The following is a 15,544-nucleotide window of genomic DNA, read 5'->3' as shown; positions in this document are numbered from 1 at the left end:
GGGCCTGCCCGAGGGACCGATAGACGCTAGTGCCGGTGACGTGCTCGGGCGCCTCCAAGACGTTTTCCGCCCATGGCCCAATTGCGCGATCGCCCGGCTGTCGTTATCGTCTCGTGCGCGTCCCGGGTTGGGGGGCAATTGCGTCTTGCTGGACGTGAGCTCGCGTCATGTCGAGCCTGGCTGGGCGCGATGCTGTCAAGATGCCTCAGTCAGCCTCGAGGGGAGGGGAACCACTGTAGGCGTTGAGGAAAGTATGCTTTGGCCGGTGTATCTCAGGGCATCAGAGGTGTTCCGGCCCCTCGGTGAGCCTTCGCCAAGTGCGAGGCATCGTGCAAAAAGGCACCTATCGACACTTTTTTTTTTCACCGGCGTTCCGGCGACTGCTCTTGCTTCTCACAAGCACCTACTACTACCTCCCTACCTACCTAGGTACCTTACCGTCCGATAAGGCTTGCGCCATGTCCCCCGAATCAACCGCCAGCCATCGAACGCGTCACCCTTCCTTCAAATGGCGACAGTTGTTGGTGTTCAGCGTCAAGTCAGCACTCGGCGTGTTTCCATTACTCACTGTTACTACCGTGCGCTGGCCGGTGTGGCCGACTCATGTTGATACCATACAAGCATATGATTGCCCATTTGGCGGAAAAGTCCCCGGTGATCCGTTGATCTTGTCAGGTGTCAATGCCAGGCAGTATATACTACATACATAGACATCCAGGCAATAGAAGGTGAGGCAGCGTAGATCTATTCCAGCTTCAGCTTTCTAGGTACAGTACTCGGCAATTCTTCAGGCAAGAACATGGGGCCCTTGATGATAAATGATTCATTGTAGAGTACGTCCGCATAGGTTGCTGATGCTATTTTATGCAACATCGCCAAGTCTCATCTCCTCCATCCATCTCGAGCATCTAGCGAATGGCCTCCCATGTACGAACCCTAATTGGCAACCTTGAGCTCTTAGCATCGTGGCACTTGTGTAACCTCACAGACTAGTATTATGGTTCAACTGCCGGATGGCCCGCCTTCCATTCAAGTCATCCTTGAGCGTAGACCCTTGTCTCATTGCAGGTCGCTGGGTCAATGTCTCGGGATTCCCAAGCGCATTCTTACCTGACCTATCAATTGTGTCATCTATGAGGAGGGTCCCTCTACCTAAGGGAACGGTGCCACAATAGAGCCTTGGATTCAGACCGGTCAGTTTGAAGCTCAGCCCTATGACCGACTACTTCGAAAGCTGGGGAACCTGGAAGTTGACTAGGTAGGAAGAGTCGACCGAGTAACAAGAGAGTAGCACGAGAGATCCTTTCAGGATAGGAGAGCTGAGGAGTTTCTCCATCAAATGGAGGTATGAAGCAAAATCGGTGGGTCTTAGAATACTCTTTTACAAAATCATACCATAGAGAGGCTCAACTAAACGGGTCGGTGAACGCACAGCTCCGGCGAGAGCAACGGCGAGAGCACGCCGACAGCCCGCCAGCTCGCCCGGAGCCTCGGCGGAAACCAGCTCGCATTTTCGGTCCTGTCGGCCGATAGTCCGTCACCACACATGGCCGTACCTTGCCTATCGTCACACCAGCCATCAGCCATAAATCAGAAGAAAGAAAAAGAAAAAAGTTACAGGGTCTTTGAACGTATAGAATGAACCAAATTGAGTATACGTGACTTGATTTCCACACGGTAATTTGCATGGCAGCGATCCACTTGCAGCCGGCAGAGCCCACGCGGCCACCGAAGCTCCTTTCAATCACACCGACATCCGAAGGTACCTACAACCAGAACGTTACACGACCAAAGAACAAAAGAGTTATATGCAGTTTTACTAAAATATGTGAACCAACGCCCAGCCCAGTAAGAGGCTGCCCATTTTGACTTGAGATCCTGGCATTACCTGAGATTTTTCTCCCGTGTCTAGGTCACCATCATTTACTCCTCCATCTCCTCGTCCTCTGCCGCCGCAGCCGCAGCCTTGGCCTCCTTTCTCGACTTGAACGCAGCTGCCCACTCCTGCGCCTTGGCCATGACCTTGTCCTTGCCCTTGGGATCCAGCTTCTCCTCCCAGGCGGCCCATCGGCGGAACCACTTCTCCGCCTGTTGCGGCTTCAAGCCCTTGACCCTCGTCCTCCTCTCAAACACGTCTCGCACAGCAGTGTAATCAGCGCTAGAGCTCGCGATGCCAATCTCGAGGTCGAGCAGCTGGTTCCAGAGATCGCCCTTCTTCGGCCAAGCCGCGAGGAGACCCTCGAACATGGTCCGGCCGCGCTCAGGCTCGCCGTTGGGCGATCGGAACTCGAGGGCGGCGAACCGGCTGACAATGTTCTGGCCGTTGTGGCTGTCCAGCTGCTGGGTTGCCCTCGGCAGCAGGGCGCGGGCGCGGGCCGGCTCGTTCTTGGTGACGTGCAGGAAATGTGCGTAGTTGGTCCAGACGCTGGGCGACTTGGCGCCAAACTTCTTCAGCATGGCCTCGAACAGCTCATCCGCTTCCTGTTGCAGAGCATTAGCATATGACGACGCCAGTGAATGTGTAGCATTGCTTGTTTCTTGTTTCTCCTTACCTTGAGCTTCTCCGACTGGATGTAGATGCTGGCCAGTCGCTCGTACACCTCTTGCTCGTCATTGTACTGGCAAGCTCGCTTAAAAACATCTTCCACCGTCTGCTTGCTGCCGTAGGCCACCTCCAAGTTGAGATACGCGACCCACACGTTGAGCTTCTCCGTCTCTTCCCGGATGTTGATGCTCTTGATGGCTCGCTCGGCAATCTCGCGCGCCTTGGGCAGCTCGCTCACCTGCATCTGGAATGCCATGTATGCGATCCACAGCTCTGACGAGTCGGGCTGACCCAGGAGGAGTCGCTCGTAGTCGCTCGATGTTTGAGGGCCATGGGCATCAAGCTCAGCTGTTCGGTCGACCTGGGCCTCGCCCTTCTTCTTCCGCTTCTTCTTCTTGTCGGCTTGCTCAGCCTGAGCATCGTCTTCTGACTCGGAGCCGGACTCGTCAAACGGATCTGTCGACCATGCCGACTTCTTGCCTACACCAAGGCCACCTGTCTTCTTGGCGGCGCTGTCCTCCATCTCCTCGTCGCTATCGTCCTCTGCCTCCTCACCCTCCCCTTCTTCATCGTCGTCAACTTCCTCTTCTTCCTCTTCGGAAGAGTCACCCTGGTTGTCGGTGCCGAGGATCTTGATCAAGGCCTCCTCATCCAAGTCCATACCCTCACCATCGTCATCCTCATCGTCATCCAGTAGGGCGCCAGCTTCAGACCCAGAGTCCATGTCGGTGTCCTCATCCTCAAAGAAGGATGGCTTCAAGCCAAAGTTGATCCTCCTCTTTGTGGCATCCACCTCCAAGACCCTGGCCTTCACCTTATCGCCTTCCTTGTACAGCTTGGTAGCATCCTTCACCGGGTTGTCGGCCATTTGGCTTCGGTGGCACAGGCCGCTCACATTGGCCGAGTTATCAACCAGGATGAAAGCACCAAATTCCTCAACCTTGCGGACAACACCAGTGACAATCTGACCTTCCTTGATGTCATTGTAACTGAGAGGAGGGGTGTAGTCCTCATCGACTACTGATGACTTCAGACTGAGCTCAAGCTGGTTGGTTGCGGCGTCAAGAGCAATGACACGGCCCTTGACTAGCTGATCAATCTGGAAGCCGTCTTTCCATTCCTTCAAGAATCGATCGGAGAGATTCGAAATCTTGACGAAAGCAGTCACCTGGCCGCCCAGCAGAACAAAGAGACCCTTGTCGGCGACGTTCTTGACGAATCCTCGCACAATGTCGCCAGTGGCAAGCTGTGTGATTTTCGTGATTTCCTTGTCCACAACCGGGGAGGTCGAGCTCATGATTCGTGACGGTCGCATGGAGAGGCGGATCCTCTTGTTGCTGGGGTCGACGTCAACAATCGAAACACGAACAATATCGCCCTTTTTGTATTTTGACGTGTCGACGGTGCTATAGTCATCCGCCATGTCGGGCAGATGGACGGGGCCAGAGACGGATTCACTGAGCTTCACGAGAACCTGTCTCTCATTGACCTTGGTGATCTTGCCAGGAAGGGTCATATTCTGCTTCAGCGAGGTCCAGGTAATGGCTTCAGAAGCATTGGCCGATCGAGCTGACAGGTCGAGTCGGTTGTTTTGAGGATCAACCGCCGTCACCCTCGCTTTGAGGGCTGAGCCGACGGGGAAGTTGGCTTCCAGATCGTTCAGCAGAGACAGGTCATCGGAGGCATCCATGATAGAGATGCGACCACGGACGTTGGGAGAAAGGTTGACCCATAGATACTGAGACGTAACGTTGTTGACAAAGGCAATATGGGTGTCGCCAACCTTTAGTTCCTCGAGAGAGATTGGCTTTGGGGCATCGCTGCTCAGATGACTGGGCTTACAGGTGAGTTCCAGGACTGAGTGGGCGGATCGGTGAGAAAATGGCAAAAAGCGGTGGTCCTTAGCATCGTGTACACCAAGAACCTTGACGCGAAGAACCTGCTTCTTGTTGAACTTGTCGAGAGGATCCTTGGGATCAGGAATGTCTTCCCACTTGTCGTAAATCTGGGACACATCAATGCGACCCTGAACGTCGCTATCCACGAGTTGAACGTTCAGCTGAGTGTCCTTGATGGATGTGATCTTTGCCTGGGCTGTGCTGCCAAATGCGAGGCCGTCTTCAGGGGCTGGGGCCGAGGTCTTCGTGGATGATTTGCTCTTCTTGTTCTCGGGCTCAACGACGGGTGCATCGGCGGGCGCAACCAAGATACGCTTCATTTCAGGGATCGTCGAAATGATTCGCACTTCGATGGATTCGTATTTGCGCAGGCCAAAGTCGGGCTGTGACTGAGCATCGGCCGGCAGGCGCCCCTTTGGTAGCAGAGCATGGAGATTTGCGGCGAACTGGACAAAGACGGCTGTAACCGTGATGTTCCGTACGAAGCCTTGGACGACGGCGCCCACCTTGGCATCCTCAAAGCTCTTTAGGAGCGTCTTATCCTGGGCAGCCTTGACCAGGCTAGGCTTCTGGGACAGGATGATGGCTCGTCGATTCTCATACTTCTCGAGAACCATGAGGTTCGACAGGGTCTGCCCGGCTGAAATCCTCTTCCAGGCATACTGATTCTTTGAGGAGGATTTGTCGGTCAGGTGGCCCACCGGTAGAATGGCTTTGAGCTGGCTGTCGACAAGCTCCACAAAGATTTGATCCTCGGTTTTCTGTGTCACCTTGGCCGAGACAATGTCACCGACGTTCAAGTTCTTGAGAGCAGTCTGCTTCTCCAGTCCAAACGCGCCCGGATCTTTGCAGGAAACAATAAATCTCTTGGCCTCTGGGTCAACCTCGAGAGCATGCACGCTCACGACTTGGCCAACCCGGAAGTGCTCCGTAGGGTCGCGAATGTATGCTTCACTCATCTCCGATACAGGAAGAAAACCTCGAAGACGCCCGTAGAACTGGATATGGGCACCATTCGGTTGCACTTTGACTATGGTGCCCAGCGTCTTCATTCCGATGCTGACGTCGTCGTAGGACTTGATAACAGGCGCCTCCGAGTTGACCAGAGTCTTCTTGAGCGTGAGACGCAATTGCCTCCTGCTGAAGTTGAGAGAGAGCACGCGAGCCTTGACCTTCATACCTTCGCGGAACTTCTTTTCGGGGTGTTGAAGGCGGATATCCGACATGTGATTCTCGGATACGAAGCCACTCATGCCATCTGCAATCTTGATGATGAGTCCTGTGACGCCTTGCTCCTTGATGACCAGCTTCTCGATTTCACCATTGACCACGGATCCGATGGGCACGTCTTCGAGGCGGATGTACTGCTGTTCGAGGAGGCTCTTCTCAAATGAAATGCTGAAAAGACCGTCCATCTCGTTATAGCCTACAACTCGACCACGGTGCACCGTACCAACCTTGTATGGCCCGCTTGATTCGTAGAGTGCGTCGACTTTCCCATCCTTGACCCGGGAGATGTGAACAAAACCGCCCAGACCAGGAATGCCAGTATCCACAAAGAGACCAATATCGGCCTCGACATGGCGGACTGTGCATTTCTCGACAAACGAAGAGATGGGTAGCACCTCCAGCGGACGCTTCGTAACTTCAGTGTCGGCGTCTTGTCGCTTCTGTGTCAAAGACAAAATGTGAGGCAACAGTGAAACGCCCACCTTGGGGTCCTTGGCGGTTGGAAAGTTGCAGATGATTCTCGCCTTCACCTTGGACCCAACCTTGTACTTGGACTTGAGGTCAACGTTGTTGGGACCAATGCCGGAGTGGATCAAATCAGCTGTGGCGTCGAGGGTTCCCATAATCTTGCCAGCCAGTCCTCTGCCTTCGTTGTCCGAAACAAGAACGCTGACGAGCGTACCGGGGAGGAATGTGTTGATCGTCGTGGCATCAGCGGGGAATGCCTTGGTGCTTCCGACTTTGTCTTGCTTCAGGGTGAGCTGGGCGATCTTGTTGGAGCCCTTGCCTGTGACCTGGCATAGGAAAACAGCGCCGGGCTGGAGCCTCTCCTGGTCGATGAGGGGATCGATCTCGCCGTTTGGAAGGAATCCGTTCAGGCCTGGCATCCCGAGATCCATGACGCAGCCACGTTCTTCGACACTAACCACGGACGCCATGACTGTGCTGTTGGGTACAACATCGTCCGTTTCCAGCCCAGAGTTGGCCTCGTTAGGTCGCAAAGACAACTCGATTCTTCGCTTCCCCTTTCCTCCGGTAGCAGTATCCTTAGTCGAGAGCACGTAAGCTCGCACATACTGTCCAACCTTGAACATGGACTTGAGGTTGACGTCGGTTTCGTCGGACGATTCATCCTCCTCGCTGTCGCCCTCCTCTGTGGCACCACCCTCGAGCCTGCTGGTCAATTGCGACGAGATGGCGACGATGGAGGCGTGTCCCATCAGGTTGTTGGGTAGTGACACCTCAACGCTGAGTTTGTTGATTCGCATCACCTGCCCGAGTACTAGCGATCCCCTGACCAGTCTCTGTTTGCACCCGTTAGCACACGTTCCTGTCCTGTTCCCCAGCCTTGATTGTGCAATTGGAAAGAAGTGTACCTTGAAGTTCAAACTCTCAATCCTGATGCTATCCTCCTCTGCTTTCTTCTCCGTCTTCTTGTCGCTCTTCACCGCAGCCTTCTTCGCCTTCTTCTTTTGTGATTTGGCGCCCGTCTCGAATTCTTCTTCTCGAATGGCGTCGGCTTTGGCTTCCATCTGGATCTTCTTCTGCTCGAGAGGCGTGAGGACACTGCCACCTCCACGAGGGAAGACTGGCTCTTCATCCTTCAAGACAGAGACAACGGCGGGCTTCGTGCGCTCTTCTGTCGCGCTCTCTGACTTGCGATGCGCCTTGGCGGGAGACTTTGCATCCTTGGCTGGTGCCTCTTTCTTCGACGGTCGACCTTCTTTCGTGTTCTTTGCCGACTTGGGCGGAGGATTGCCGCCAGGGGCATCCTTCCGCTTGAGGGTGCTCATGGTGGTCGTGCGGCCGTAAGATGCAAAGGCAATATCGCAGCCTTTGACATGGACGACTTTGGCTTCTAAAACCGACCTGTAGCTCTGACTTGCATCTCTCGAATTTTTTTTTTCCTGGCGGGACGCTGATAAGAGTAGCGTCGCGATAAGGCAGGCGGTGAGTGGGCCTGGAAATTGATCCGGCTCCACTCGGGTCTCTCCAGCCACAGCTCAACCTACAAAGGCCGCGGTTGGAGCTCTAGCGCATTCCTTCGGCTCCAGGGTGCTCCAGGGCTGTCAGCTGGCGGACAAACGCCCTGAAGGGACCCCTGCAAGGAGCCCCGTAGGAGACGCTACAGCGCCCGTGTCATTCACCTGTGGCGCATTCAGGCTCCCGTCGTCATCGACTTGGTGAGCACCTCGCTGAACGTCTTATTACGGCGTCCTCCGAAGCCGAACCAAGTTGAACCTTCCAGCATCCAACCTGCCTGCCTGCTCATCCGTCCTTTCATCACCGCCGCCTCAAAGTTGCACGTCATCTCTCACGTCTCTCTTATGGCCCGTCCCTCACGCCTGCAGCTTTCATGATGCCTCCTCGCAAGAGGCAACGCCCCAATCCCGCCGCACTGAGCTCTCAGAGCTCGCCAACCACAGCTCTGTCGCCTGAGACGTCACTGTCACGAGCCTCATCTGCCTCGGCGCAGCAGGCTAACCACCAGAAAAAGCCTTCACTACCCGAATCCAACAGCGACCACAAGTCATCCGATGCATCACAGCGAGTGAAAGAGGTGAGAATGCCCCCTGTTGAGTCATCGACGCGCGAGCCCCTGGACGGTCGCATTCTCACAGGGTCGCAATAGATCCGGAAGACCAACAGCTGGTACGCTTCGTGGTCGAAGCCACAGAAGGCAACCCCCTCAACATCAGTCGCGCGCGAGAATATCCTCGGAGGCACCGTCAAGTCCAGGGCTGCGCCAGACTTTTCTCGATTTGAAACGAAGCGAAGCGAAGACGACGCGAGCATGCCCGACGACGCCGATTCTGTGTCGCCACCCCCTACAATAACCAACAACACATCGAACACCCCGAGTGCAGACAAGCCATCCCAAGGGAACAAACCGCCAGCGCCGTCATCAAGCGGGGACCAAAATTCATCAGAAATAGGACGCGCACCAGCCATGCCGCCAGTTCCCGAGGCAAAACCGGCCACAGAGCAGCAGCAGAAAGCCGCGGATTCTAGACCTTTACCAGAAGACACATCAGAGTCAAAGGCTTCTGCCGATGGAGCCGGTGAGGCATCAGATGCCTCACAGAGACAAGTCGCCTCATCTGGATGGTTCGGCTGGTGGACCAAACCCGCAGCGGCTGAGCCTTCCGACAACTCGACTGCGAAACCTCAGGAGACGAAGAAAGAAGAAGCCACCAAGGCCCCCGAAGTCGTCGAACCGGCCGAGTCTGCGCCGCCCCAGGAGCAAGCGCCTCCGTCCGAGCCCCCGGCCCCCGAGGTCATTGCTGAGGAAGCTCCGCAAAGCACCTCTTGGCTAGGGTTCTGGTATTCTACCCCTCAGCCGAAGGCCCCGACAAAGTCAGCAGCGGTCCCAAAAGAGCCAACTCCCCCATCAGCCGAAACTTCCTCAAAGCAAGACTCACAAGCGAAGCCCGGTCCACCAGGCGAAGCGGCTCACTCGAATGATGAGCGCTCGAAAGCTTCAGCAGCTACGGTATCACGAGCCTCCAGCAAAACGTCAAATCTCAATCCCAAGGGAGAGACAAAGGCAAATCCCGAAGATGCATCAACCAAGACCGTCTCTCCATCTGAGCAAGTGGAAGCTCAGAGCCCCCCTCCTAAAGCTGGCTCTACATGGGCTTTCTGGTCAAGAGATACCCCGAAGAGCAAAGGCAAGACTACCTCACCGGAATCGGGACAGATCGCAGTTATGGGCGAAGGATCAGAGGCGCGGCCATCGCCCATGGCCGAAAGGAGACTTTCTGAGACGGCAGCAAAGGATACGGCAGCAAAGGATACGGCAGCAAAGGATACGGCAGCAAAGGATACGGCAAGAGATGATCCTGTACCAGCGGAACCACCTGCCGGCGTACTCTCGTGGCGCAGAAGCAAGCGAACCAGGCCCATATCGCTGAATCTCGATTCTCAGCGTCCGCCGTCGGCAGACAGTACAAAGTCAGCTCCACTTGACCGGCTATCCGCTACGCCGCAGTCTTCACAAGCTGGCACTGAACAAGAGCTGCCCTCTTCGAAGTCACTCACTAGGACCGATTCTAAGAAGAAGAAGAAGCCAGTTGCCGCACCGAAGAAGGCGGTCACTGAAAGCGAATCAACCGTCAAGGAACCGCCCAACCTTCTCCTTCCATCCTTTGCTAGCACGTATCAAATGAAGGAAAATCCATCAATCCTTCGACAAATCACCAATCTCGTGCTTAGGACTTCGCAGCCGCCTCCCAACCACGTCTTCCGTGTGAAGGATCCTCCCAAGATACACAAGGCCATTGCTATTGGAGTTCATGGATTCTTCCCAGCCTCCTACCTGCGTCCAATGATAGGACAACCAACCGGTACATCCTTGCGATTCGCGGGACTTTGCGCTGATGCCATTCGCAAATGGGCCGATAACCATGGCTCTCCCGATTGCGAGATTGAAAAGGTGGCTCTGGAGGGAGAGGGCAGAATCAACGACAGAGTCGCAAATCTGTGGAAGCTTCTCCTCAACTGGGTTGAGCATATCCGTCAGGCCGATTTGGTGATCATAGCATGTCACTCTCAAGGAGTGCCAGTCAGCATCATGCTTTTGGAGAAATTGATTGACCTCGGCGTCCTGACAAACACCAAAGTTGGCGTCTGTGCCATGGCTGGCGTTGCCCTGGGCCCTTTTCCCGACTACAAGTCCAGCATACTCATGGGCTCAGTAGCGGAGCTGTGGGAGTTTGGAGATCCTCAGAGCAGCAACTCGCAACGGTTCGAGGCATGCCTTAAGCGCGTTGTTGATTTCGGAGCCCGCATCACATTTGTGGGCAGCATCGATGACCAGCTCGTTCCGATGGAGGTAAGCTGCAGTGCCGCTTCGCTGGATTGTGTTACAGAAGAATGCTAACGCTTGTACAGTCTGCTGTGTACTCACCTGCAAATCATCCTTACATATACCGTGCCGTGTTTATTGATGGCCGGGTACATGCTCCGGATTTCATATCACATCTTATCGGGTTTGCGCTCAAACTACGCAACCTGGGTATATCAGATCATGGGCTCATCCGTGAGCTATCCGTGGCGCTCGCTGGATCCCTCTACTCGGGCGAAGGTCATTCACGCCTATATTTCGACTCTGCCGTATATGACCTTGCTGTTATGCATGCCTTGGAGACAACTGACACAGCACAGCCAACGCCCTGCGTGATTCCAAAGCGCGAGACGACACCCTTGGCATCTTCGAACCCATACGTATTGCCGTGGATCATGCGTGGCCTTTTGGAGGAGGACTTTGTCAAGACGCAGCTCAGCGCCGAGACTGAAGAGTTGCTGCGGCAGTTCGACGACTGGAAGCCAACCAATAAAGCTCTTAAGGATGTCAAGTACCGTCTCGAGGTCGTTCGGTCCAAACTATGAGTGTAGATGATCAAGCCCCTCGTTCGTTCACCACTTACCGTCGTTCTTACGGCATTTCTTTTAACGCTCTCTGGAGCTTATTTCATACCAAGAGTTTAATGTCATTTCAACAGGCTGTCCACGCAAGTGGCAGATGCAGCACATTATCGGTTTGAGGGTTAGCGAAGCACTTGAATTAGGGTTGAACTCTGGGATATAGAGCATTGATTTTCTGGACGGTTATGGTACCTATCTACACATGAATGTACCTATGTTATGAATGCAGAATATGAATGCTTCATGCAAGCTTGATCACATCTATACTATGTGCCGACGTATATGGGGGTTATCGACAAAGGGTCTTGTCGCTTCCTTACCGTAAGTGCTTGATGTCGTTGATGGATTTGGTCGTTCCATGATTAGGCGACTGCCCAACGCCGGGGCCCCAATCCACTGTCAGTGATGAAGCAGGCGACTATAGAAGTACTAATGAAAAAAGTGATCCTTTGCATAGTAAGGAAGGCATAATCGGGAGGATCACTGAGACACCGACGGCTGTGGTCTTGTTGACACGTTAACATTCCAGAGCTGGCCAATGATTTCGTTCAACAGTAGGGTATTACTGAGACAGCTTGAGACAGTCTCACTGCCGCTGTGTCCTAGGTAGAGAAAGGGACTTAAGCGGATAATGCGGCATATCCAGTGATCTCTGTATATCGAGCAGATACTCCTCGTCGGACTCTAAGGATCTCACCTCAAGGCGTACTTGATGGATGCCATTTCCCATGACACACCTATATATGCTCAAACATACAACATAGTCACATATACAGACTATTACATATTCATCTCACCCCGGCTTTCCACCATGAAGGCATCTCTGCAAGCTACCCTAGGCATCATCACCCTGCTCCACGCAGGACTGTAAGTCAGCTCCATATGAGCCTCTTGACGGTCTTACCTATCTGACCTCAGGTCAAAGCTATACGAGCCTCGTCGTCCTCCCCGAGCCCTATCGTGAAGGCTGTCCCGCCGTCGCCATCCCGCCAACTCGCTGCCGCCCTCTTACGGCCCAACACTGCGGCCCTCATCCGAACTGCGATGTGCTCAAAGTCATTACGAAGCCATGTGATTGCCCGACAACGACGCCGATCATCGTGGCGCCGTGTCCGACTTGTCGAACGGGCTGCGGGACAATATACCAGACTGTGGCGGCGGAGTGCACACAGAGCGTGGCGTTGAACCTTTGACGGCTGAAGATATGTTTAATATGTCTGGTAGGAAGTGCGTCATAGCAGGTCAGGGTTTGTCAGATACCAAGGTCTTGATGAGTGTCTATCCGAGGCGTACCATGACTTTCATTGGCGCCGGTACCGTTTGTTTATATACAAATATGCATTGTGAGACGACGTCTATCAGTATATTAGTCTTCTTGGCACATACGCGCGCACTCCTTGTTATATCTCACACTACCTTCGTCTTCTGACACGCCAACTACGTCAAAGATGCATCACACACCAACGGTAAGAAAGGCAGCACATGGTATGACAGTAGATGGTTGGGCAATGAGATATTGAAATTCAGGTCGTTGGCTTGGTGCTTCGAAAAACTCTTGCCGTGTGTGATTGACCTATAACCATGAAGACTGGGCATAGTCTCCTTCGTGAAGAGGACTTGAGAAGATAGGATACGACAAGATGAAGTACAGGGGAATTATGAGCAAAATGCTCGACACTATGCAGATGAAGCATGAGAGCAAGATCGCGACTGATTCACACCCTGGAGTCAGTGGCCGACGTCCGGATCAGCTCGCCATCGCCTCCCTGATCCTCTGATCCATGCTCATCGTCTTTTGGTACATGATCAGTCCCACCAGCGCCATGTACTTCGTGCAGTGGATCGAGAACCTGTTGTAGAGTGACGAGGGGTTCCTGAAAACCTGCTTCATCACGGCCATGAGCACCTGGGCCTCGCTATCTGCATCGTGTGGTGTGTGGTCGATCCACGGGACGTACTTGTTCCCCAGGTCTACGAGCTCGGTCGTCTCGTTCTTGCCTATCATGATCTTCAAGATGGCCATGGAGTCTGACAGGAGTATGTCCGGAGGCTCGATGCCGTGCTTAAGCATGGTCCTCAGCAAGTGCAAGTGGTCGAACAACACGCCGTTGTGCGCGATGAGCATGATCTTGAGGTTCCTGGGCGATCCCTGCTCAGAGTTGATGAGGAGCGTCTCCATCCAATCGACGAAAGACTGCATCACCGACCTGGGATCCGAGGCCAGAAAGTTCCAGACGTCGGCCCTGAACTTCCTGAGGATGGGGCTCTTGTTCGTCCTGACGCTGGTCCTGATTATGCCGCTAAACGTGTAGCCATCGTTGGTACGGGCGCCGATCTGCTCAACCTCCCCGTCGTTGCTGAGCTGAATGCCGTAGTACACTGTGATGAGTCTTCCGGGATTCTTGACCTGTGGCTCGTGCTTCTCGACATCCTCAATCTCCATGTGAGCCATACACTTGTTGAATCCCAACCTCAAGGTGCAGGCTTCTGATTCCCCCACCCCAGTATTGAAGTTGCAGTAGGCCTTGTCGCAATTGACGAACGCGGGCGTGCCGTCGGACGTCCTGGGCGTATGAACAAGGCACTTTTCTCACTGACGATGAAGTCCTTGGACCACACCTTCATGGGGACCGTCTCCCTGTTGCTGGACGTAGGCATGACCTTTGAGCTGTTCCTCTTGTTTGCCTCGGTCCTGGCCTCTTCCACGGGCGGAGGACTCCTGTAGTCAACCATCTTGAGGTGTAAGGCGTTGTGAAGCTTGATGCTCAGGCTGCAGCCGTCTCCGTCCCTGACGATCATGTTCCCTGACAGCTTTCCAGGAAACGCCGTAGAGATGGCGATGGTCGCCTGGCAGAGGCAGCTCTGGCCGTTGGCCATCCAGAGAATCTTCGATAGCTCCTGGGTCTCGGCCAACTTGCCAGGGGCCGCCATGTACTTGTACTTGCCCGGAGTCCCCGTCACGCCCCAGGAGGCGTACAGCCAGTAGTACCCCACGGTGATCACGACCCTGTCCAACAGACTGGGGTACTCGGACTTCAGCGTCTCGAACACAGGAGCAAAGTACATCCTGGGGAGGCCAATGCGGACGAACTCATGACCGATGCGCCTCTCCTTGCCCGTCCCGGCCGAGACGTGCATCACCCGGGGCCGTTTGTCCAAGGTCTTCCTCGGGACGCCTTCGATGACGATGCCCTTGCACGTCCACTGGTTGGTGATCCAGGTCCCGTCCCTTGACCTCATCACAACGTCGGAATAGAGCCTGTTGTTCCCCGTTTTCAGGTCACCCTTGGCCCTCCCCATCCCGATGCAGTACTTCTCCGGGTCGATGTTGTTGAGGAAGGCTGGAGACCTGATCAGCGCAGCGCCCCTATCGTCGTACGTCACGTAGGTACCGTTGGGGTCTGGAACCACGCGTCTGGTGTCGGACACGTCCTTCAGGGGCAGCTTGGTCTTGGCCATCGCGTTGATGGTCTGAATCTGCTCGTCGGTCCAGTTCGGCTCACGAGTCCTGGCGCCGATGTTCGAGTCCTTGGCCCACATGGTCCTCTTGTCGAAAGTGAAGCCTTTTTCGTTGCACTTTTGGGCGTTCTCGTCAGTCGCCTTGTCGGCCAGCTTCTGCGCCTTGGAAGACGTGCTGATCACCTTCACAGGCTGGCAGAAGTCCACCAGCCCCGCGTGGGTGTCGTGTGGGAGGGTGTTGAAAGCGATGGACTTGCTCTTGATCTGGTCCTCGTTGCCTCCGAAGTATTGTTCATTGAGATGCTGATGTCGCTGTTTTCGTCGTTGTTATTCGCTTTGGAGCTGGTGTTACCGGTGCTTTCGTTTTCGATCAGGTAGATGTCTTGGGCTCCTTTAGGCACGCCTGCATACTGCTCATCGAGTGACAGGTCTCTGGTGGGGGGTAGTCAACTCCTCATAAGCTCATAGGACAGAAGATAGAAGACTAACAAGAATGACCAAACCAGCCTTGGCGCAACATGGATGAGACATTGTAGACGTTTTGCTCAGCTCATTGTCAACGGGATGCTGCAGACGGACAAGTTGTGCTTCAGGTCCAGATATCAAGCAAACTCAAGTTGTCTGTTGACAGAGATGGATATAGGAATCTAATGTACCCCTTTTCAATCGCCTTTTTGACTTTTCCGAGGCTTTCCTCTGAAAAGGGAGAAGTTGGCCTCGTCATCTTCATAAGAACGACCAGCTGCAGTGTATAACTTAAGGTGACGTCGAATGCTTCTCTGCAAAGCCCGGATCAATCAAACATTGTCCAGAATGTTCAAAGCAACTGTCGTCTTGTCGAGTCTGACAAACATGATCAATCAAAAGTGATCCAGGACCGTAACCGCCCAATAGAGACAGAGAGAGTTTGGCATCTTGTTGAGACAACTGCTGGCGGTTCCCGTTGGCGAGAGATGGTACGAATAAGACGATAGAATTTCGAGCA

General features: G+C 54.2%; 3 protein-coding genes across 3 annotated transcripts; 1 reads left to right on the top strand and 2 right to left on the bottom strand.

Moving 5' to 3' along the window:
- Window positions 1-1,885: 1,885 nt before the first annotated feature.
- TRIREDRAFT_78062 (uncharacterized protein) lies at window positions 1,886-7,466 on the bottom strand (the record flags this gene model as incomplete). Its single annotated transcript, XM_006965328.1, has 3 exons — window positions 1,886-2,481; window positions 2,553-6,977; window positions 7,050-7,466. The coding sequence occupies 3 exons, from the start codon at window positions 7,464-7,466 to the stop codon at window positions 1,924-1,926; spliced, it is 5,400 nt and encodes a 1,799-aa protein (XP_006965390.1). The 3' UTR covers window positions 1,886-1,923.
- A 480-nt stretch (window positions 7,467-7,946) lies between these two features.
- Window positions 7,947-11,064, top strand: TRIREDRAFT_78061 (uncharacterized protein; the record flags this gene model as incomplete). Its single annotated transcript, XM_006965460.1, has 5 exons — window positions 7,947-8,233; window positions 8,306-9,030; window positions 9,184-9,663; window positions 9,718-10,495; window positions 10,567-11,064. The coding sequence occupies exons 1-5, from the start codon at window positions 8,030-8,032 to the stop codon at window positions 11,062-11,064; spliced, it is 2,685 nt and encodes an 894-aa protein (XP_006965522.1). The 5' UTR covers window positions 7,947-8,029.
- A 1,783-nt stretch (window positions 11,065-12,847) lies between these two features.
- TRIREDRAFT_107513 (uncharacterized protein) lies at window positions 12,848-15,090 on the bottom strand (the record flags this gene model as incomplete). Its single annotated transcript, XM_006965327.1, has 3 exons — window positions 12,848-13,587; window positions 13,695-14,871; window positions 15,049-15,090. 3 exons carry the CDS (start codon window positions 15,088-15,090, stop codon window positions 12,848-12,850), a joined length of 1,959 nt encoding a protein of 652 aa, XP_006965389.1.
- Between the last annotated feature and the right edge of the window lie 454 nt (window positions 15,091-15,544).

Source organism: Trichoderma reesei (genome assembly GCF_000167675.1).
Source record: "Trichoderma reesei QM6a unplaced genomic scaffold TRIREscaffold_9, whole genome shotgun sequence".
In the NCBI taxonomy this organism is placed as follows: domain Eukaryota; kingdom Fungi; phylum Ascomycota; class Sordariomycetes; order Hypocreales; family Hypocreaceae; genus Trichoderma; species Trichoderma reesei.
This window is presented reverse-complemented; position numbering and strand designations above follow the sequence as displayed.